At 41.3% G+C, this 24,257-nt stretch overlaps 1 protein-coding gene across 2 annotated transcripts in view; it reads left to right on the plus strand.

The window, feature by feature from the left end:
• Positions 1–18,562, plus strand: part of AMOT (angiomotin) — a 63,607-nt gene extending 45,045 nt beyond the window's left edge. For both annotated transcript variants that reach the window (XM_012645769.1, XM_012645760.1), the window contains exons 7-12: positions 2,584–2,733; positions 3,508–3,698; positions 11,394–11,516; positions 12,368–12,600; positions 13,733–14,434; positions 14,764–18,562. In XM_012645769.1, the coding sequence (XP_012501223.1) occupies positions 2,584–2,733; positions 3,508–3,698; positions 11,394–11,516; positions 12,368–12,600; positions 13,733–14,434; positions 14,764–14,861 (1,497 nt within the window). In that variant the 3' untranslated portion in view covers positions 14,862–18,562. The remainder of the gene's footprint in view (positions 1–2,583; positions 2,734–3,507; positions 3,699–11,393; positions 11,517–12,367; positions 12,601–13,732; positions 14,435–14,763) is intronic.
• Positions 18,563–24,257: the final 5,695 nt, after the last annotated feature.

The raw sequence follows: 24,257 nt of genomic DNA on the forward strand, positions 1-24,257 counted from the left end.
TCTAGGGAGTAAGTATTTACTAGGTGATTTATGGGTAAACTGTACCCATAAATGGTACAGTTTACTCATGGTGTTTATGGGTAAACTCTTTCTCCCTTTAAAGGACATGGAGAATTATGCCAGCCACAATAGTACTGATATCTTGTGGAAAATCATCCCCTTGGCAAACCAAAATGGGGATTTTTTTTTTTTTTGGACAGCTTTGTGGAATTTGTCTGACCTGTATGCCTATCTTCAGCCAACTCGAGAGTACTCCCTGAACCTTTATTGCTTTTTCCTGCCAGAGCACTGGCTCAGTGACTTCTAGTGCTAGGGGTGCTTTTGCTAGGATATTTAGGTTTCCTTTCTCAAAAAAGGCAGGCCATGGAGAAATCCACGTGGCTCTGGACTGCTTATTTTTCAGTTTTGTGAGCTCACATTGCAGTACTTTACCATCAAGGCAAGAACTGCATGCTATCTAAGTTTAATTGCCTTTAAGTATAACTGCTGTAAGCCTTAGTAATTATAGTTAACATTCTCTGCATTAACATTGCACTGCTCCCTTAGGGTTTTCAGAGCAATTCACAAATAAATGCATTCAACTTTAAATAGCTTATGAGGATTACAGAACCCAAAAGGTGAAGGATAGAGGATGTTTTCTGCTCTCCAATTATTGAAAGCTTAGCAAATAGGAAGGCAGAGGCATTTATGACCTTAAAGTTTTGGTTGCCCAAGTCAGTGTTGTTACAAATAGTCACAGATCCCAGGAAAGAAAGATTTAAGCTTACTGAGAGAAAGAGAATGATGATTTTTTGATTTGTTTTATTTCCTAGGAGAAGCTCTAATGGATAAAAACATCTAGGCTTCAGACTCACCTCAACTGGTTTACAAGGGTAGATTGAACTAGGCCTGGAATGAAAGGAAATGTCAAGAAAGTATAAAAAATGTTTGAAAAGTTTCTGTTTTCCAGGCATCTGGGCAAAGCATACCACAGGTCTGGTAGGAAAATACAAGATAGGTTTCCTCCCACTTAGAGAAAATTCAGCAATTCTAATTGAGGAGAGGGCGGTTATAAGACAAGGGTAATTTCCTCACCAGTACGTGCCAGTGCTGTCTGACTAGAAATTCTAGAGCACAGTGATTTGGACTCATTACCATGAAAGAGTTACCTGGTTTCTGCAATGGGGATCAGGTCGGTCCTGCAGCTTGACCCCAGCTAAGTGGGTATGGGCAATGCTGGTAGTGTGCGTCACTTCTTACATTGCAATTGTCTACCTAGGTGACTCCACAGCTTGGGAAATTGTTGAAAAGTCAGACTTGAATTCCTGAATTTCTTTTTGACCAAGTTATCAATAATAGTTTCAGATTTTAATTTTAACTGTGAAAGTATTCCTAACCTCAGCATCCATCAAAGGATAATGACAGATATGCCCCACTTAGAATTTTTGCTTTAGAAAGAGTCCATGGGTTGATTTAGTTAGCACTGAGGGTGCCCCACAAGCACTATGAGAAGCATACATAGTCTGCTTATTTGCTAACTGGGTGTGAAGGCTGAACTTTTACCTCTCTTCTTGGGTGTTGAGAGTATGTATATATTCTTTAAGGAGCTCTGAGATCCTCCTCATTCCTTCTCTATGGAGCCAGGATTTAGCTTGTAAGTTATAAGAATACAAAGAATTCACATTCTTATTTCCAGCCTACTTCTACCTTTGCTTTCGGATATGGCTTATAGGCTCGCAAAGAAGAAGAATCAAGTTTAACTCACTTTATCTTACTTTTGATTCATTAGTTTGAGTCTGTAGGGATCTTCGAAGCTCCCAGAATAAAAGTTGAGAGACTACAGCCTAGGGTCACCAACTCAGTCTCATGAGGTGGAAATCACAAATAACCTGTGGTATTTTAATGAGGAACTAGCTGAGCAGTGCTGGGCAATGTGCAGACTAAACACTTTTGAACCATTGCATGAAACCTTTACTACTGAGAAGCAAAAACTTCCCAGGAGAGCAGTGATGGATTATATTGGGGGATTACTAGGCCCACAGAATTCAGAAAGACAGCTCTGATCTCCTTGTACCTTCAGCAGTTGACCACCCTTTTTCTTCCACTTGGAGAGAAGAAAGCTATATAAAAGGGGCTTCCTTTCCATACCAAATTAAACCTTTCTCCCTGGAGAGCGCCCACCACCACCTTTTAAGCATTTCTCTACTGTAATAACCAAAATAAGATATAACTTTCCCCAGAATATTTCAGATTAGAATGAAGACAACCAGAGGTGAGCGCATGCATAAGCGAGCACCTGAAAACCTTGCCATCTAAGACAGATGGTACGGATGGGAGTAGACTTGGGGAAGACATAGGGATGGGGAAGGAGGAGAACATTTAAAAAAGCGTTCCCAGTTCCTAACCCTCTTCCCGTTTTCTGTATGAGAAATACAAGGCAGCTGCTACTCATTTTGAAGGACCTTCTCACCCTCTATTCCTTTTTGGAGCTGGACTCTAGGACAGCAAGTGATCTAAACACAAGGCTAGATTTGGGGGGCTGCATGACTGACCCTGTTGCTCTCTTTCCTTCCATCTTGCAAATCTCTCAACCTGGATTTCCAGCTGAAAAAGAAGCAAGTGTACGTCGATAAGGTGGAGAAGATGCAGCAGGCCCTCGTACAGCTCCAGGCGGCGTGTGAAAAACGTGAGCAGCTGGAACACCGTCTCCGGACACGACTGGAGAGGGAGCTGGAATCCCTCAGAATCCAGCAGGTATGGAGAATTTAAAGGAAGAAAGTGGGAAAAAAGGAAAGATAATGAGATCATTTCTGGTTACTTATTTTTCAGTTGGCATTTGACATGGGCAAAAAAAGCACACAGTTGCTCATCTTTACATGTTTTGCCCCATGTGATTGTACTCCAGAGAGCCTCCCAATTGTAAATCCAAAGTCTGTTTCTGTAGCTTCCTATCTCAGAAACATCCTTTAAACCTATGATCTTGCACCTTTTGTTTTCACATGAGCCCCAGAAACAGTAGACCCCATAAAAAGTAAAGCTGCTATACAAGTAGACTCCTCAATGTTTTAGAACTGGAAATTGTCTTTAGAAATCATCTGACCATACTGCTCCTCAGTTTTAGACGAAAGAAAATCAAACCCCCGTTGCATGAGTCACGAAAGATAAACACAACAAGTTAGGGGCAAGATAGAAACTAAATCCTAGATTTTTTTATTCCCACTTCTGTCACAGACCATGCTGGCAGACAAATGGCAATTTTGAACCCATTGCTCCACTTTCGGAGCAGCATGACAATTTGATATGGCAGGCTCCTTTCCTGAACAAGGGAATCTCACATTCAAGCCCAAGATAGGAAGTCCTGTGGCCTTAGGAAGAGATCTGAAATCCCCCTGCTTCTTTCCAAATCAGAATCCAAACGGAAGTGGTTGGGCAGTCATCCTTTCCAAGAATAGGGGCTCTTCCAGTGGCACTCGAACACCATGGTTCTTCTCTCACTAACTTGAGGGGTCTCGGCATCTACCCCAACAGCGCCAGGGCAGCTCTCAGCCCACCAACGTTTCGGAATACAATGCCGCTGCACTGATGGAACTCCTTCGGGAGAAGGAAGAGAGGATCCTGGCCCTGGAAGCTGATATGACGAAGTGGGAGCAGAAGTATCTGGAGGAGAATGTGATGAGGCATTTCGCTCTGGATGCTGCTGCAACCGTGGCTGCTCAGAGGTGAGTAGTTAGCTGGTAGGGCCACCACGTGGAGGGTGTAAATGGGAAGAACAGAAAGGTCACTGCTTCGTAGATTTTCCAGTGTTTTATTTTCTTTAATATTCTGGGTTTTTTTTCCCAATTGCTGCTTACGTGTGTTTTCTTTCATCTGGTTATGCAGGGACTGAATGGCTGTGGGGACAGAGGGGCAGGGATTTGAAAATGAAAGTTGCTTTATAAACTTATTAGAATCCTAGTTTAGCTTTCCTCAGGAGCCAGAATATTTACAGATGTCAGCTGAATGCCTGCACACCTTCTTCCCCAGAGCCACAGATCCTTTCAGCTCCATGTGCAGGTTGTTTAGCTGCAGGACTGGAGTGAAAGCCTCGCCAGAAAAGTGCCACTCAGAAACTAAATGTCACTCAGGAGTGGCTGCTGCCATTTGATAGCTCTGGCTCATCCAAGGTATGCCAGAGGCTGTGCTGAACATGAACCCATCTCTGCCCTTTGAGAAGGTTTATATTTGAAGGCCACATTCTCTGTGTGCATGAGCTCATCACATGTAAGCAGTCACATTCCATCTGGTAGGGGAGAGAAAGTGGCAGGAGGATTTTTATTTTTTGCTTCTTATTTGTTCTCCTTTGTATATTATAAAAATTAATGATTGGCCTTTGGAGGAAATAATACCTCTTAGCCCATTTGTCTGTCTTGCTGTTGTTCATAATCATCAGTTGGGAAAAAAAGAAGGGAAGAAAGAAAGAAAAAGGGAAAGAAACAACAACAAAAACTAAATTCAAATCAGGTGATGACTTGGGTTGTGGATGGATAACAGAGCCTTGGTGTGGAGTTGGGTATCAAAGGTGGGCTACAGCAGAGTGCACCCAGACAGGTCTCTATCCAGAACTTCATTAAAAAACCACAGTATTGTTTTTAACATTCTCCTAAACATGGTAAGCCAGCAGAGCCTGGAAGTGCTTGCCAGACTTTGGGCTAGGATATGTGTGTGGAGGGGGCGGTGGATACATTTATTTTTGAGTCCTTCTCCTACCAAATCAAAGTGGGGGTAGGAGGTTCAGTGCTTAAGAGCTGAACTGGTGCTTTATAAATAAACCCCAATTCTCCAGGAAGACATCTTATGTCTTTCTAATGTGATCTGCCTTTCTCCAGATATCTACTATACCTCAAATAGATAGAAGCTGCCTGTAGCTTGATTTTGAGGTCCTCATGGGCTTAAGCTTACCTGGCCTTATTTCCTGAGAAAGGCGTGCTCAGTACACACCCGTGTGCTAATAGAGTGCACAGAAACCCCAGCTGTGCTAGAAGATGGATAGTCTCAAGGTTTGTAGGCAGATTAGAAGCAGAATTAAGTGTAAATTTACCTGCAGGCTCCCAAGGAAACACCCGCACCCAGCACTTGTTCAGACCCCGGCACTGAAAAAAAAAATTTGTTATTATTGGGAAGTCAGGAGATGCAGGGTAATTTTGTTATCTTTGGGCAGAAGCTTAGAAAGATACAGCTCATGAGAGTGTACAGTGTGAGAAAATGTTAGAAAGCTCAGGTTCGTGGTGCTGACTTCAAAATAGACTCCAGGGCAAAATTCAGGAAAGCTGGGGATTTGTCACTGGAGGCCTCGTATAAAGAAACTACCCTCCTTCCTTCTTACCTCCCTTGAAAGCTTTGAGTAATAGGGGGACCTTCTTTCAGACAGATTTTCAGAATCTGTTGGCTACCATAAGGTAGATTTAATTTAAATCCAATTCCTTTAAATTACCAGGTAGAAAGTTTTCATCTAATTACTGTTTTCAGCAAAATGTGTGTGCTTATCATTTAATATGATAAAATGCAGCCAGTTCCCACCTAGTAGGAACACCTTCTGATAGTTCCACAGGTAAACATTCCAGGTCTGGACTGTGCGCCTTTTTTGCATGCTACTGATCCAACCCACAGGAGAGATTGAGAAATAGAGACTGTATTCAAATTTCTGTAAAATGAATGCGCACCACCCGAAGGATGGACATACTTGAAACACGGACTTAGCGGGGGGACCAAGGGCAACACACGTAAACTAAACATCTGTACCCCCATAATATGCTGAAATAAAAGAAAAAAATTTCTGTAAAATGAGAGAATTGGACTAGGTGATTCCTCCAGACCCTTCTATTACTAGGATTATACATTTCCAAAGATGTACCTCTTATGCTCTGCCACAGAGATTGATTTCCTTTTTCTCTTTTCTTTCTTCATGTGATTTTAAATTTGGGAGGTAACATTCAGAAAACTTTATTTCAGAACCTGCAGGTTGTTCTCCTTTCCTTTCCAACTTCTCTTCTCGTTCCTTTTTAGTACATTTGTTTTCCCCTTTCTCCTCCCAAACTTAAATGAAGATATTGACTAAGGTTCTGCCTTTTGCCCCTTTCTGTGGTAAAAAGCTTTATATTTTCTTGCTTTCAAAATAATTTTTAAGTGTCTAGGATATTGGCTGCAGATGGAAAGTGTTCAAATATATTTGAGTAAAGAAGGAAGGAAAGAAAGAAGGAAAAGGAAGGAAGGAGAAAGGAAGACATGAAAGCAGGAAGGAGATAATTTCTAAATGTATAACTTAAATCCCTAAATGTAGTGCCGCATTTGAATGGCCTCATTGGTTTCTGTGTATTCTTCTAAGGATCTCAAACTGAATATATTCCAAACTTGGTAGGCTCATAGGTGAATGACAGGTTTCACAATTAGGACATCTTGCTTGGGTAATAGTGGTAGTTGTAGACGACAGGTGTTTTTTTTTTGTTTGTTTGGTTGTTTTTTTTAGTTCAGATTATTAGTTACATATTTTTAAAATTGCCTATTGTAAGTGTATGGTTAGATGAACACTGGCCGCCACCACAATCAACATAGAGGACATGTTCTAAATTGTCCTTGTGCCTCTTGAACTTGATCCTTTTCTACCCTGCCTGACCCCAGACAATGACTGATCTGTTTTTGTCATAAAATTATAACTTTCTTTTCTAGAATGCCATATGAAAGGAATCATATTGTGTTTACTCTTTTCATTTGACTTCTTATGCTCAGCAAAATGATTTTGAGATCCATCCAAGTTGATGCATACATTCATAGTTCATTCCTTTTTCTTGCTGAGTAGTGTTCCATGGTACAGATATACAACCACTTACGTATCTGTTCATCTGATGATGGATATTTGGATTGTTTCCAGTTTTTGGCCATTGTGAATAATAAAATACAGATTTTAATATAATAATATGCAAGTGTTTTTTCTCAGGTGAGAAGACATAGTAGGTGATCTATTTATACCTCTTCCAGCACTTTAATTTTATAAAGCACTTCTTGTCAAAGGGAAAGCTGTCGATGCAATGATTTCAGACAAGATCAGGGTATGAAAAGCCGGATTTTTAGCCTTAATGGGTCCAGGAGTAGACATTTTAATGCACATGGAAAGTGCTGGCATTGCCCCTTATTCTAAGACGCACCTAGACATCAGAACAGCAACCCTGTGATATTGGTCAGTTGTATGCTTAGGTGAATTTTACTCAATGAAAAGTTAAGAGGACCCAGAAAGAGAGAGAGAAAATTGATGATTTTTGGCTGTACTTAAAATGACTATTTGATACTTAAAATATTTGTTCTTGTTCAAAGGGATAACAGGAAAATTTTTTTTTTTTTTTTGAGACAGAGTCTCACTGTGTTGCCCGGGCTAGAGTGCTGTGGCATCATCCTAGCTCACAGCAACCTCAAACTCCTGGGCTCAAGCGATCCTCCTGCCTCAGCCTCCCGAGTAGCTGGGACTACAGGCATGTGCCACCATGCCCGGCTAATTTTTTCTATATATTTTTAGTTGTCCAATTAATTTCTTTCTAATTTTAGTAGAGATGGAGTCTCGCTCTTGCTCAGGCTGGTTTCAAACTCCTGAGCTCAAACAATCCGCCCGCCTCGGCCTCCCAGAGAGCTAGAACTAGAGCTAGCTGTTTATTTATCAACACGCATAGTACTTGCTATACAAGGTGCTCTGCTAAACACTTTACACTTATTACTTATCCCTGCTAAAAATACTCTGAGGTTAGTACTATTATCCATTCTACAGAGGAGGAAACTGAGGCACAGAGGAATGAAATAATTTTCCCAAGATCACACATAGCTACTAAATAGCAGAACCAGGATTTAAATCTATATTTTTGTCACCTTAGCTGCTATACTCTGCTGCCTCCTAGATATGGTATAGCTCAAAGATGATGAAATAGGGATCATTAGCTATTCAATAAAATACTACTTTAGGTTTATTATTTAGCGACTTGGAAATATTATAAATAATCACAGTAATATGCTCTACATTAAGGCTCCATATTATTGTATCCCCAGAGTCCTCTCTAGATGCTTAATATAGATGAGGGGAAATTATTACTGAGTAGGCGTCCCTGTTGATCCCAGAAGACCCAATTTGGCAATGCAGATTTTTAGTTTCAGCTCACAAATGGTGAATTTATTTCTGAAGAACAGCAAAAGGATAACAAGATAACACACCCAATCAACCGTGTAATTTATCAGTTTGCATTTACTGAATCAAGTCGTTACCTTTCTCTTAACATGCAATGTTTCATGTTTATTTTGAGCACAGTAAACCTGGGAAAGAAGGAAGTAAAGAAAGGGGAAGCGGACGATAGAAGCTGTTCACACACATCACATATGTCTACCTATTTCTTCATCGTAGGCATTTCTTACCTTTATCCTCTGCTTTCTTCTCATTCTACCTTCTGTCTTATTACCTTGTTTTCTGCTATAGCTTCTCTGTAATAGTAGCAATGATAATAAATCTGTAATAGTAACTCCAACATCTCTAAGATTAAAGTTAGAATTTCCAACAACTTGTTGGATATTGTCATATGTCTATTCTTAAGAAACTTTCAATCCAGTGTACCTAAAATCAAAACCCATGCCAGCGCTTTCCAACAAACCTCTCCTGGGTTTCTTTTCATAGCAAATGGTATGCCATCTTTCTTAGGCATTTGAATTAGAAATGACAAAGTTCTCATTCATTCCTCACTCTCCCTAACACCCAGATTGAAAAAGTCTCCAAGTTTATCAATTCTACCTACTACAACCTGTTTCCATTTCCCTTGCTACTTTACCGGTTCACGCTTTCATGATCTCTTACTGGGATTATGACAGTCACCTTGCTGACTGGTCTGCTTGATTCCAATGTATATCTCCTCTAATCCCTCCATCACATTTACGCAAGAGATAATGCTGTCTTCCTAAAGCACAGCTCAGATTATTTCATTTCCCTCGAAAAACTCTACTAATTTTCAGTACCACCTATTGGAATAAAGTCCAAACTCACTCCTGTACTAGTTAATTAATTACTTTTTGGTCTTCCCTTGCAAGATTCCTGCACTCGGGGACTAGTCTTATCCATGTCTCTCCCCTCTCCAGCCTCCTAGGCACTTCAAACACTGTGCTCCACTTAGGTAGAATTCACATATTTAATAAACAAAAGAATGTGACCGATAGGAAAAGAGAGACTTGAAGTTTAAATGACCACTACATGTTTTAATTAGCATGTCATTGGTGACATTCTAGAGAGCAGTTTGAGCAATGTGATGGGGATAACTTTGTCAGAAAAAGGAAGGCAAGAGAAGATGACAAACTGTTTACTTAAGAATTTGAGATGGAGGATGTCAAATTCAGGGATCTGCACTTTGGGGTTTGCAGGTTTTGTTTTTAGCGCTTAGCCTGACATCTCTCTCCTGATGTTCCTAAGGAAAGTCTCTGAGTATTTAAAGGTAGCAGGTCAAGTTGCTCCTTTAAACACTGTGCTTGCTTGCTTTTCCCTAAGCCATTGGCCTAGTAGCCCTGGTCTTCTAGAAGGAAGATTGATGCTGAGAGCTGTCCTGGCAGCCCTGTAGGAATTCGCTAAGTGCCCCACATTTTCAGGCTCCATTCCTGAGGAGTTCACAGTGTCCATATCAATTAGCTGGCAGGGCTCTGAGTCCCCAAAATGGTCTTTTATGCAATGAAAGTGGCAGCAGGCCAGCACTAGTTCCCCCAGTGACAAACCGTACGCTCAAGTCCCCAGTGTCCGTCAACACCATGCACTTTTTGAGAGGCCTGGTTCTGAAGCCCTGGCCATCACATTGTAACTCTGCAGTGCTGGAATTGCCTCCAGGATTGTACCAAGAGCTAGAATTCTTTCAAGTCAGAATCTTTTAGATGTTATTGCCCTTCCACCTATGTGGTTCTCTCTTAATAATAGCTTTGCTGAGTGCTTTTACTGTGCCTGACACACTGTATGTTTTTACTTGCTTAATTTTTTTATCCCCTATGAGATGAAAGTACAGTTATTGTTCTCATTTGGCATATGAGGAGACAGGCTTAGAGCAGGTTACTGACTTTGTGAGGTTATAGAGCTTGTCTGTGGCTCTATGTACTTGGGGAGTACTTGGGGAGCTGAGACTTGACCCCCATGTCATCTGTAGTCAGAGCCTGTGCTTTCAAGCAGCGTGCAAGTGCTGCTCCCTCTTCAGTCCGCAGTTTGACTATAAGCAAGTGAATCCCACTAGAGAAATGACAAAATTCTGAGATGGCAAAAGATTTTAAATTTGGCAAAGGATGAGAGCCATTGTATTCCTTTCCGTCTTGTTCTCCAATTATTTCATCATACCCATAAATGGTTTCAACCTTGCATATAAGGTGTAGGTGTTTGGAGGAACAGTAGTTTTGCAGAGGCTCACCAAAATTCCCCAACCTTAACATCAACTCTCTACCTCTTCAATCTCCTGCCACTTCACTCCCATCTGCACTGGTCACAATCCCAAAGCTAAGAGAACATAGCTAGCTGCCAGCAGAAAATATTCCTGAAGTTCTCCCACAGACCCTTATTCTCTTAGGAAGTGCAATGAAGCTGCGCCAGTTCATTGTTTTCTTGGCCTATTGTCTGATTTCCTTTAAGGCCAATATAATTACATCAGTATTCTTCCTAATCCTAATATCCCCTCCTCTCTCTCTTTCTCTCACACACATGCACACACTTTTCCTTATGAATCGGTCTTTGAGTTAATGGCCTGAGATACTTTCAGATGGAACATGATGGTCCCTTATGCAGTTAGGACTCTGGCAAGAGAACAGTCACTTAGTTGGGGTAGACTCATCGATGTGGTGCTAGCATGTTTCAGATATACATTAGATAGGAACTGAGTGGCACTGACTCAAAGGCCCTGTTTCTCAGCTCACATGCTCTACCTGATCTTAGGTGTTGACATGTCTATTTGTTTCTAGCACTGAGGTGTAGTTACCAATATTCATCTAGTAGCAATAAACTACTTAATATATACCCTCTGACTTCCTTCAAAGTCTAGGTTTTCCCCCTTCATGACTGTCGTGAGAATAAAGTGGAAATATATACTTATTCCTATTGCTTGCCCATGGTCTAGAAACTTTGAGGAGACTATCTGCCAGAAGGTTTTGGGAGGATATCTGTCCAGTTCTGAAGGCAAGCCTGTGCACTTCCCGCACTGACTTCTGCAGCCAAGCCCATGTCAATAAACTCTTCTTCTTGGATGCTCTTACAAGTTACTCACCTAGAACCAATTGTTCTGAATGAGATTGATTTCAGCTTAGAACTTTCCAGAAAAGCTTCCATTGACTTAGAAAGGAGATAGCATTCATTGATTTTGCTGCCCTCCCATCATCATCACTGCCGTTTTCCTCCTCAGGGACACAACAGTCATCAGCCACTCTCCTAACACCAGCTATGACACAGCTCTAGAAGCTCGCATCCAGAAGGAGGAAGAAGAAATCCTGATGGCCAACAAGCGTTGCCTTGACATGGAGGGCAGGTAAAATGGCGATCTGGACCCTGATGGGTCTTAGTTGTTGGTATAGAAACCAGATAACTTAGAAGGGCAAGCATCTTTATTCACAACTGGGAAACCTGATCACACAGTCTTCCCCCACCACCATCACCCTTGCCAGCCTGCCAATTAGTGTACGAGATGCGATGACCTTTACTTCTATCATCCCCACTAGCTGTGGAATTCCAAGTAGGGTTGCTGTCCCCTTGGCCTTTTTAATTGCTTTCCATCCACCCTCTGAGCTGAATTGTTGGCATTTGCACTCTGGGATATTCTTTCTCATACTGCATCTCAACCCTGTGATACAGCAGATTGCTCAATAAAAGAACATCCACTCACACTGGGAGGTGAAACACCTGATGCCTCTTATAAATTCATTCATAGAAGATCTCATCTTTTCACTGAACGCATTGTTTCCATTGACTCAGATTCTTCACTATAGCACCCACTACATTGGTTCATTTTCTCATGTAGAGCCTTCCTTTTCACCAGTACTTTACTGTGATTTCCTAAGGTTTAAGCAACAGCTCCTGAATGCTCTGCTGTATCCATTTAGGTGTGCAGAAGGACTTTTTTTTTTCACTTTAATCTTATATTTGTAATTTAAGTTACTTTTTTCTGAATAGTTAAAAAAGCCAAAACACACTCTATTATCATGATCCTAGGCGACTTTTTTTTTTTAATTGTAACACACTATCCCTTGTCTTCCAACTCAGAACTAACTAGACCATCCCTTAGACAAAAAGATAATGGGAATTCAAGTCCATCTAATCAGTAAGACCAAAACACAGACGTAGCAACAAGGTCTTTGTATGTTCTTTGTCTTTGTCTCCAAGGATTAAGACCCTCCATGCCCAGATTATTGAGAAGGATGCCATGATCAAAGTACTCCAGCAGCGTTCCCGGAAGGAGCCAAGTAAGACAGAGCAGTTGTCGTCCATGCGGCCAGCAAAGTCTCTGATGTCCATTTCCAATGCCGGATCAGGCTTGCTCTCCCACTCGTCCACCCTGACTGGCACCCCCATCATGGAAGAGAAGCGAGACGACAAGAGCTGGAAGGGGAGCCTAGGTAATGACAGTAAATAAGGAGGATTATAGTCACATGTTCAAAGACAGCCCGGAGATAATTACCCTTGCAGTAAGGAAAAGGGGCAATAGTCCAGGTTCTAGAAAGGAAGATGGACCAGATTGGGTTTTTTCCCCTCCTCAGAGCCTACCTGCATATTCAGGAGCTCCACCACACTGTGAAGTCTAACGGTGAGAACACTGATTGAAGCCAAGGCCCGAGAGGATAAGAATTCTGAGTTCTATTTGGGTGGAAAGGAAGATAACTTCAGTTTCCTCTAAAAAAATTCTTAGATTTGGCCTTTGCCATGTGGGACCTTTTGTCTTTGTCCTAAGCCCATGTAGCCTTTGTGTCATTCAAACTTTCAAAATTCCAACATTTCTGTGTTCCTTCCTGCCCTACAATAGAAGGACCCAGAGTCCTAGTTAAGCTAAATGGAGCTGGGTGGTAGGCTTTGTTACCAGAATGTTCTGATATGAGAACAGAATGTACTTTTTCATTCCGTTCCTGTCCATTTCTTCCCCTCTAATCAAAACCCCAGACATATTGTGGAGACCACGAGGCACATTTTTAGAGCCTGAGGAAGCAAGCTATATATATTTTTATTTTATCTCTTTTTGTTGCTTTTAATTCCTTTCTTGGTCCTCTGACACTTGCAGTATCTTTTGGTTAGAGTAAGCATTTTGGGGACCTTGGTCATGGTCAGAACCTTTGGTCAGACAATTATTACCACACTCATCTGTGTCGATAAACCTCTTCCCCCAATCCTTTCCTGCTGTCTGAGAATGTGTGCTGTTGGTTTATAAGTGGGGCTGAGTAGAAGAATTCTGACAACTCAGTAGAACTCAGTCACCATTGGAAAACTAAATCAAAACAAGATATCCAGGACACTTAAAGGTTTAATACCTTGTGCTAAGAGCAAGATAATGAGGACCAGAAGGGATTTTCCCAGTCTGGAAAAAACTTTTTTAGCCATGGTGTGAGGTGGCTGACAAACTGCTTCCTGGGTTTGCTGGAGGCAAAAGTAAGGAATTTAGACCCATTCACATTTCTTTTGAACTCTTATAAAGGAAAACAAATAATCAGATTTGAATGACCTATTGTTTTCTAATTTCTTTCTCTCTTTCATTTGTAGGTATTCTCCTGGGTGGAGACTACCGTGCTGATTATGTCCCTTCTGCACCCTCGCCTGTGCCCCCCTCAACTCCCCTGCTCTCGGCTCACTCCAAGACAGGCAGCCGAGACTGCAGCACCCAAACAGAACGTGGAACGGAACCGAACAAAACTGCAGCTGTCACTCCCGTCTCTGTTCCTACTCCAATTGCTGCTGCCTCCACTGCTGCCGCCATCACTGCCACTGCTGCCACCAATACTGCCATCGCTGCCACCAACACCACAACCATGGTAGCTGCTGCTCCAGTTGCTGGTGCTGCTGCTGCTCCAGCTGCTGCTGTTGCTGCTGCCGCTGCTGCCCCGTCTCCAGCAACTGCTGCCGCTATTGCTGCTGCTGTTTCTCCAGCTGCTGTTGCTCCGATTCCAGCTGCTGCCTCTGCTGCTGCTGCTGCTGCTGCTCCTGCTGCTGCTGTTCCAGTTGCTCCAGCTGCTCCGGCTCCGGTTCCAGCTCCGGCTCAGGTTCCAGTTCCAGCTCCAGCAGCAGCTCAGGCTTCTGCTCCGGCTCAGACTCAGGCTCCAACTCCAGCTCCGGCTGCGGCTTCTACTCCAGCTCCACCTTCAACTCCAGCTTTGGCTCAGCCTGAGGCTCCTGCAAGTCCAGCTACCGGTTCTGGACCACGTCGTTTGTCTACACCAAGTTTGACTTGCAATCCAGACAAGACAGGTAATAATTTTCTGTAGCAGGTAGATTTTGGTTCTGCCTTCAAATGCAGATTTACTTCCTGGTGCCTGCTGTTTGGGCAGTGTTGTCATTTGGAATGAGTTTTTCATGTTGTAAAGGGGAGAGAAAAGAGAGTCAGTAAATGACTTCTCATCCACCAAGATGGGAACGGCATGAGTAGAGGCCATTCTCCCAGCAGAAGTAAATGGGGGGCGGGCAGGCAAGTCTCATTTTGCCATTGGCTTCATGAGGGCCCCGACACTGTCTAGCTCTAGAAATTTGAATTTTTTACCTTGTCTCTGAGTGTTTTCTAACCCCTTATTTCCATTTAGATGGCCCTATTTTCCACTCCAATACTCTGGAAAGAAAAGCGCCCATTCAGATCCTGGGACAAGAGCCTGATGCAGAGATGGTGGAATATCTCATCTAAATGGCCAAATCAAGAGCTGCAGTTTATCAGCAAGAATGCTTTTAATCATTTTCCCCTTTCGTTTGTTCTTATGTGGAGGGTGAGGACAAGGGTTGGGGGGAGGGGTGTTTTCTAAAGGGACTTTTTATTGGAACAGTAGACTACTTAAGTAATACCATATGAACTCCAGTCTATTCTGGTATACTTAGGGAGTACATCTAAAGACAGATTAATCGGAATGTGCTCTAAAGTATATTGCTTGGGTTTACCCAAATACTGGGGCTGTTAACAGGTGGTTATACATGGATATGTTCAATGTGCTTAAATTTGTTTAAAAGTTCCGTATTCCAGATCATTTTTCATTGAAGAGCACAGTATGTGTGGAAGACAGTGTGTAACATGTAGTTTGGAAGTGGGAAGCCGGAGAGAATTTGAGTGTATGCTGTTTTGTATAGTTATTATCTCGACAGCAGCCGGAGAAAGTTCTCGCCTCAGGCTCACAAAAGGGAATAGTTTAGGAGCTATGTAAGCTGGAGCAAAGGTAGGGAGTTTTGGGGTGCACAAGGGTTGCTGGAGCTAATTTTTCCTCCCAGTTTCCCAGCTACCCTGCCCCAAGGGATTGTGTTTATCTTCATTTCAGTGGTGCTTTGGAAGTGGATTCTTTTGGTTCCCTCCTGGAGGTTCATACATTCATATATATGCTCTGGAGTAATTTATGCATTGGGATAATTAATATATTGCTTTCAGATGCTAGGAGAGTAAATAGTAACTGAGTGATGCCCAACTTCCTCTCTCTGAGGGAGTTAGACCATCAGAGGCCTTGATGGAGAGTCGCATGAGGTGCTGCATGCAGACATTTTTAGCCTGCATGTAGCCGTGAACACAGCTCGCTTGTCTTTTCTAAGACCACTTGGCTTAGTGTTTATTTCTTCTATAGCACAGATTCACTGGCTGGGTTACCAGTCTCAAGTTGCCAATCATTTGCAAACTGAGGAAGCATCTTTGTTGACAGGTTGAACACTTTGAATTTCTAGTGACTATTTAGAAATAATTCATTTGGTTTTCCCAAATTCTTAGCATATGTCTTAACGGGCATTTTTGACCATCACCTCCAAGGGAATAGCATCAGAAGCCCAAAGTACTATGCTGCAGTTGGGGTTGGGGGAGACGCTGATTGCAGCAGTATCCTCAACTAACTCTTCTCACTGCCCATGACTCCGTCTTGGAATACCTTTGGGAAGCAGCAGGAAACGTGCATGTGGGCAGGGACCAAAGGAGGCAATGATTTCAAGCCTTGCCATTGGGCTTCCTCCATGGACACAGAGGGATGCCAGTTGCCACAGGTCCCTGCCCTGTGTCACCTCTCTGCCCTTCACTAAGGTAACAGATCCACAGATAGCATCATCAAGATCAGTTTTCAGGGGTATAGGGAGGGTGAGGGGAGTGGGGGGGTTAGGTAAGGGTTGGGGGTAGAGGTTTGGGGATGTGTTAGTTAGAAACCAGATTAATAGAAGAATAGGCCTGATATATTATATCATGAGCCATAGTGGCAGGAAGGAACTTTAGCAGTGTAGCCCTACCCCCTCATTTTAGTGGTGAAGTATCTGAGACTTGGAGAGGTTCAGTGACTTTTCCAAGGTCACACAGCATAGCTGTCTACTCTGCCAATTACCATGCTTATTTTGGGAAACCCTTATTTTAAAAAAAGCCCATTTTATGAAAAGGCACCTTCACAATCGAGGGCACGTGTATTTTGTAAAATGTCCCTGGCTTGAATAGTCTGTCCAGGATTCAGAACCCCTATCTTGCCTCTCCTGTAGTGCCTTGTGCAAGGTTCTCCCTTTCCTTATCCACATTTCAACATTTAGTCACATTAAATGTCCCCCTAAGAAATCAAACTCCACTTCTTTTCTCACGATGAGATCATGTGTCTCAGATCATCTTACAAGGTTCCTCTGTGAGTACAGGAATGGTGTCTTTCCTAATTATATTCCAAAGGAATTATTTTGCAGGTTGGGGGGAGACAAGACAGAGGGTGATGTGATTTTCAGCCAGTCTTTTCACAATTTCAATAATAAAGTGACCATCCCACTTACACATTAGTCCTCACTTATAAAGTGAATCCCAAATAGAAATTAAAAAGTATAGTTGTGTTATAATTCATTCATACCACTCTTTAGTCATAAGAAATTTTAAAAAAACTCAAGTAGTAGAAGCAGCAAGTGGAAAATTTCAAAAGAGCTCCTTTCTATCCAAATAAATAAGTAAAAATAAAAATAAACTTTTCATCTGCTCCTTTCATGGTTATAACTCATTGCCAGAATGTTTGCAGGCTCTGAGAGCCATGATTTTAATCACATTCTGTAAGGTGAAAAATGTCATACATTCCACATTGTGTGGCAGCCATCTCTTTAGACTCATGTGTTTTAGGAAAAGGAGGAAGTTCTTGGCTAAGTACTGCTTTGAACTTTCTAGAACACCTCTGTCTTCTCACACCAGAGGCAGTCCGTCTCTGCTCAGTTTTCAATCCCAGGTAATTTGCTAAAATAACATTGCACGTCTAAGAGAGGGAAGAAGACCATGTCGGTGTATTATGCTTGGGGAGGAGATACAGTCTTTTCAGAAAATCTCTACTAGTTGTCATTTTAAAAATTCAGGTTTATGGGAGAAATCTCAAGTTAGCCACCTTTTCTCACTTGTGTGGATGTAACATTTGGGGGATCTTTCTGAACTCCCACCTATCTATGCATTTTACTGGTACCTCAGGACAGGAAGGTGACCTTGTTGTCTCAACTTGTACTGCCTGGTGGTCTCTGAGGACCTTCTAATTCAGCTGCACCCCAATGTCCCATGTACAGGAAAGCTTCATTAGAACAAACTTTTACTTGATATAAAACTCCTATTAACAGGTTTTTTTTGAAATAAAGGTAGTTGAGCTTTCTTTTAAAATTATGTATCTTGATTGTTGATTTAATGAAGGATTTACTTTCAGTGCTGCTTTTGAGCTTCAGGGTGACAGGACAGCAGGAACCTGAAATATCTGCCATCATCTGCCATAGGAAACGTACCAGGAGACCCGTCATGTTCTCTTTTTGTTGTTACACTGTTGGGTGGGTATAACAATTGGAAAATAAACAAACTGATTGTGCAAACTACTTTGTCGGAAAAGCCTAAACACTCATAATGCGGCAGCTTAAAGTGTATACGTGTGCACTAACTTTGATAAATTATATTCTCATGTCTGTTAGCCATACAGTCTTCTGTTATCTCAATTACTCATTCACATATGGAATATGTTACTTAAGATGTGTGCATTCTTACTGAAAATATTTTCAAAGGAAGGTATCAGCTGTGGGCTAATTGCCACCAATTTCAGCCTGCCACAATCCTTGGAAATATATCTTCCAAGTGCCATCCATCATCAGTAGGACAAGTGTCGGGAGTTTGTTTATTTTTTTCTGGTAGCAACGATGGGTTACGTGGAGCCATCCAACCTCCTTCTGGCCTCCCTTGTGATTAATGGCATGTGTTTATAAAATGGATAGCTGAGGTTGGCAGATGGCTAGAGAAGAATCGCCTTTGGTTTAAAATGTATGTGGTCCCGTAATGATTGTGACCCCATTCTGTAATCAACTGAGTTAGTTCCAATAAAGTTAAGCAGGTTTAAATCCACTTTGTGCCTATCTTTTCACTGACAATAAAGTTAGCTATTTTAAAATGCAGTACCGTGTGGAAAATGCTTTGGTGTTTACCCGACAGGCTTTATTTGTGCTGTATCAGTAATTACTTTCAATTCAGTGTGCAGTGAAATTGCCTTTCAAGTGCAGCAGGAACAGAATTTGCATTTGCTTGAAGTATGGAATGTGATTATAGATTATAAAGTATTAAGACAACACCACAGGCCACATGCTCTAATCGGTCTCTTTATATACTCAGGCAGCATATATTAAAAGCTTTGCATCTTTTTATCTCCTGGTTCCAAGGGATAAAATGATGGCCACCCAAAGCAAAGAATTCATCCTTTGGTTAGCATTTTGGAAGGCCCCTTGATATTCCTTTTGTACCCTTGTTCTTATGCCAATTCATCAGTTTTGGTTGAGGGAGCTTGTTATTAAAAACAAATCAAAACCACAAAGAAGTTGGCTCTTCGCTGAAAATGTTAAGGCTGCCTTTACACTGCCCTTTTGGTGCCTCCTGTTTACCAGTGAGTTCCAAACCTAACTGATGAGGAAAGGATCCCCACGGACTTTGAAATGATACGTTTCACAATGAAATAGACTTGATGGGTGTTGTAAAAGGGAGGGGGAGGGCTATAGAATTCATTCAACTATAAATTTTGATTTTTTTTTAAGTTGGGCTTTATTCCCTCCATGTTTATGATGAATGCTTTGAAAACTGTATGGATGTGAGCCCTCCCCTCTTTTTCAGAAAAAGAAGATGGTATTAAGTTAACCACACTTTACAAGGCTTTGCACAGCATTCTTTTCAGAAATATATCTATGCCCAGCTCTTAATGAACAGTCACTTGTGGGAAGAAAAAGCAAGTGTTCCTTCAAAAGTGTGTGAGATCACATTGTAGTAGCACTTCTAGGTGTTATCATTATTCAACATTATAACTGATCTGGTATCTGTGTGGTACTTCATTTTCCTTCCGGTGGATCTTTCCTACTGAGGTAATCAATCTGTACACCCTATATGAGTTAACTCAGTTGCAGAAAAAACACCTCTGCTTCCCACCTCATCCACCTCCATTTTATCCTGCAGGAAGGTTTTTACTGGAGGAAAGAATGTAAATGTTTTGGTCTTGGAACACTTTCCATATAGACTGGCAAATCACCCTGGTATTTGAGAGAAGAACCCTGGATGATAGGACTTAGTTTCCAAGAAGAAAAATGTTCTCCATAACACCAGAATTTCATACCCCATCATAAGAACTACCTCCTTAGATGCACAAACTGACCAAGCCCAGCGTATTTATTTTGGTCCTCTTGTTTTTTCATTTGCCAGTTGTCTGTACCAATGGATTTAGGCATGTGTGAGTTATTGAGTCACTGCTGTTCAGATGTTGCCATTATGTGGAAGGCCCTAGAATACAAAATTTAAAAAAAATACAGTCCATGATTCTAATTTATTAGGGAAAACTACACACACACACACACACACACACTTACAATTCACTGTGATATGTGAAATGGCATAAATTTGAACAAGATACAGAACTAGTGCGAAAAAGGGAGTGATTGTTGGGATGGCACAGGGGGTGGGGAGTGGGGAGGAACTAAGTTGAGCTTTGAAGGATGTGTAGGTGTTAACCTGGCAAACTGAGGGATGGGGATGAAATTCCATGCAGAAGGAATAGGATGTGCAAAGACAATCTCACTTTTCAGATCCACAATCAAATGAAGACTCTGTTTCCAAGATTAAAGGCCCTAGAGAACTGCTCTGAATTTTAACAACCTCCTAATGGAAACTTACAAACTTAATCAGGTAGTAGAATGTACTAGTCTAGAAGTCAAGAGAGCATGAAGTTCTAATACTATGTCTGACACTAAATGTATGTTTGCCTGTGGATCAGTTCCTTAACAGGATCAGAGAGGTTTATCAGGAAAATGGGATAAATACCTGTCTTTGTGGACCTCATGGAGAGAGAGTAGGAAAGCCTCACGAAGTGAGAATATAAAAAGACGCCAGTAAAAGCAAAGGGTGAATCTATAAAGATGACGTGGTTTCTTTAACTTTTTATTAAGGAAAAATTCAAACATATGCAAAAATAAAATAGCTAGAGCACTTCCATTTACCCATTACTTGGCTTCAAAAATTATCGATGCATGGCCAATCTTGCTTCACTTATCACCCCCACCCACCCATCCTGTATTATTTTGAAGCATATCCCAGACATCATAGCATTTCATCCATAAATATTTCAGTATGCATAAACATAAAATTTTTAATAATGAAAAATAAAGTGCTATGGCTAGAACCAAAATATATAACCCACCAAACAAACAATAAACAAAACCATGACAGTATGTTTCTGCTTTTCCACTTACAAAGCTTCATTTGATACCCAAACTCCTGCCTTAAGCAGAAACCTGTGGTCTCAAAAACAGAGGGGTTCCTTCTCCCACAACCCACATACCAAAGGGCATCTTTAAAGATTGTCCAGTTTAGGTTCCAAGCCATTATTCCTCCTCCACTCATGTAAAAAGCTCTGGCTCCTTTAATGTCCCTGTCATCCATCTGTTCCTTGTTTACCGTTATCTACTGATTTGGTCACTATCACAAACGCACTGATAATTTTGGCCCCTGGATCACAGTCGTCTCTCCAGCCCCAAATGACCCAACCAGCATCCTGGCCCATCAGCTCTTTGGCCTCTCCAGCTACACTGACTTCCACATGCACTCCACTCCAGCCCACTGGGTCCACAGCCAACTCAGATCTGATTATTACTCAGCACTGCTCCACCGTGGATGTCATGCCCACCAGTACCCAAGACTCTGGCCACAGTCTACCATCCTCCCAGTTTGCGCACTCTGACATTACCTGCCAAACAATCTACACTGTGACCAAACTAATCAATTATGCCACTCTCCTGATTAAAACCCTTCAGTAGCTCTTCATGGTCAACAGATGCCTCCATCAATCCCTCTATGCCTCCATTTTCTGCCAGGCTTTTAGCCCTGATCTACCTTATCTGGGTTTCAAGCTCAATCACTTGAACCTGCAATTCATTGACACCTCCTAAAACCTCAACCATTCATCACAAGTCAGAAACTCGTGAGTCATCCTTGACACCTCCCTTAGAGCTAATATCAAATCCATTATTGATCCTATCAAAATAAATCTCAAAACTCATTTGATTCTTTCCAACTCTACTGCCAACAACCTATTCTAAGCCACTATTACTCTTCACTTGGACTATTTTAATAGCCTATTAACTGATCTGTCATGCCCACTCTTGTTCTACTCTTTTTATTTCCATCTTTATTCATCAGTAAATATAATTTATATCATATCATTCCCCTGAATAAAATCTTTCAAAAGCTTCTGATTGCAATGTGAATAAGATGGTATCAGAAGAGGTAAAATATTAATAGCTAATCCAAAGTTTTATGGTTGATAAATTTAGAACTAGGATGCAGATATCTTGGACTCTTATTTCATCATAATCATTATCATGCTTTGTTTTGAGTATCTTCTTTTCTTTATGCTCAAAGGACATTAATGATATGGCATCATTATTTTCTCTGATATTCACCTGGAGCAGTGTTTCTTGATGTCTTCTCCAAACCATCTGTCTTGGAATCACCTCTCTGACACACTCCCTGGACTTTCCCTCAAAGATGTTTATCCTGTAGTTCTAGAGTAAGATCCAGAAATTTGTATTCTAACAAGCTACCCAGGAGACTTTTTTAAAAAATTATGATTGACACATAATAATTGTACATGTTTAGGGGTACAATGTGATGTTCTGACACATGCAAAATTGTGTAATGATCAAATCAGGGAAATCAGCATATCTAATATCTTAAACATTTATCATTTCTTTGTGATGAGAAGATTCAGAAACCTCTTTTCTAGCTATTTTTGTTTGTTTGTCTTTTGAGACAGGATCTCTCTCTATCACCCAGGCTAGAGTGCAGTGGTGTCATCATAGCTCACTGCAACCTCAAACTCTTGGGCTCAAGCAATCCTCTTGCCTCAGCGTCCTGAGTAGTTGGCACTACAGGCATGCACCACTTCTCCTGGCTAATTTTTCTATTTTTTGTGTAGAAAGGGTTTCACTCTTGTTCAGGCTGGTCTCCAACTCCTGGCTTCAAGTGATCATCCCACCTCAGCCTCCCATAGTGCTAGGATTAAAGGCATGAGCCACTGTGCCCAGCCTCTTCTAGCTATTTTGAAATATACATAATTGTTAACTCTAGTCATTCTACTATGCAATAAACCACCAGAACTTATTCCCCCTATGTAACTATAGCTTTATATCCATTTACCGATCTTTTTTTTTTAAAAAAACCCCACCCTTGCCATGATCTGGCAACCACTATTCTACTCTCTGCTTCTTCGAGAAAAACATTTTAGATCCCATATATGAGTGAGATCATGCCATATTTCCCTTTCTGTGCCTGGCTTGTTTCACTTAATATGATGTCCTCCAGGTTCATCCATGTTGCCTCAAATGACAGGATTTCATTTTTTATGGCTGAATAGTATTCCATTGTGCATATATACCACATTTTCTTTATCCATTTATCCACTGATGGGCATTTGGGTTGATTCTATATCTTGGCTATTGTGGATAGTGCTGCAATAATCACAGGAGTGCAGATACCTCATTGACATACTGATTTCATTTCCTTTGTATATATACCCAGTAGTAGTATTTCTGAATCTTTATAGCTCCTTGGGGACTGCATACTTTGGGAAACATTGGCCAAGGATTTCCTGACATTTATTTAACTTTCCTTCCTCTCTTCAGTTCTTCTGCTACATAATAGATGCCCAACTGCACGTGGTCAAATGGGTAAGTCCAGTCTGAGTATTAGCTGTCACATACCCCCTTACTTCAGTGGGTGGCCGTTATTTTTTCTTCATTCACCCTTAGTACCTATGGTGAAATGGCAGCCTATTCTTCTCCCCAGCTATAACTCTAAGTGGTTGGATATACTGCTCTGATAAAACATGGTATGTTGTTGGTTACTTTTGTTGTTGATTCACATGGTTTATAGTCCTTGAGACAACCACAATCACATTTGTGATCTTGGCCAGCTCGTTTACCTCCAATGACCGTTCTGTAATACGAGGTCACTGGATTATGATCTCTAATGTCCCTTCTAGTTCTTACATTCCATGAGTCCATGAGACTAAATACTGCCTCTGAGGTCATACATTCTTTCACATGGATCCCAAACTGGCTATGCGGCACAAACGAAAAACATTTTAAAATCTGAATATACTGAAAATATTCTATAGGCCTGCAGATTTATTCATCAAGCCTGATTTCCCACCCCCGCCGCCTCCACCACTGGTTCTATCTGCACTTGAACCTTTATTCTCCCATCTTGGTTATACCTACTCTATTCTTCTATTCTGCATGTCATTTTCCAAAGAAGACAGGTCTACAAGAATAAATTTCCCTCCCCCAAATCTGAGGAAATCAAAAAAGAGGGGAGACAGGAGAGCTTACATTTTTTTAAAGCCATGAGTTTATGGTAATTTGCATTTATCCAGTTGTAGGGTTAAGTGTAAAAAACAAGATAGGGGAAAAGTGAAGTGTCATGTCACAGTAGATGGTAAAGAGAAGTGAGACAGTTGCTGAGCCACCATGATACCCGTGGGACAAACCAGAGATAGGAAAAGGGGAAAGGAAATAACTTTATTGTGACCTGTTAAAACCAGTTGTATGATAGATACTT

The sequence above is a fragment of the Propithecus coquereli genome, unplaced genomic scaffold, assembly GCF_000956105.1.
Source record: "Propithecus coquereli isolate 6110/MARCELLA unplaced genomic scaffold, Pcoq_1.0 Scaffold104, whole genome shotgun sequence".
Taxonomy (NCBI): Eukaryota; Metazoa; Chordata; class Mammalia; order Primates; family Indriidae; genus Propithecus; species Propithecus coquereli.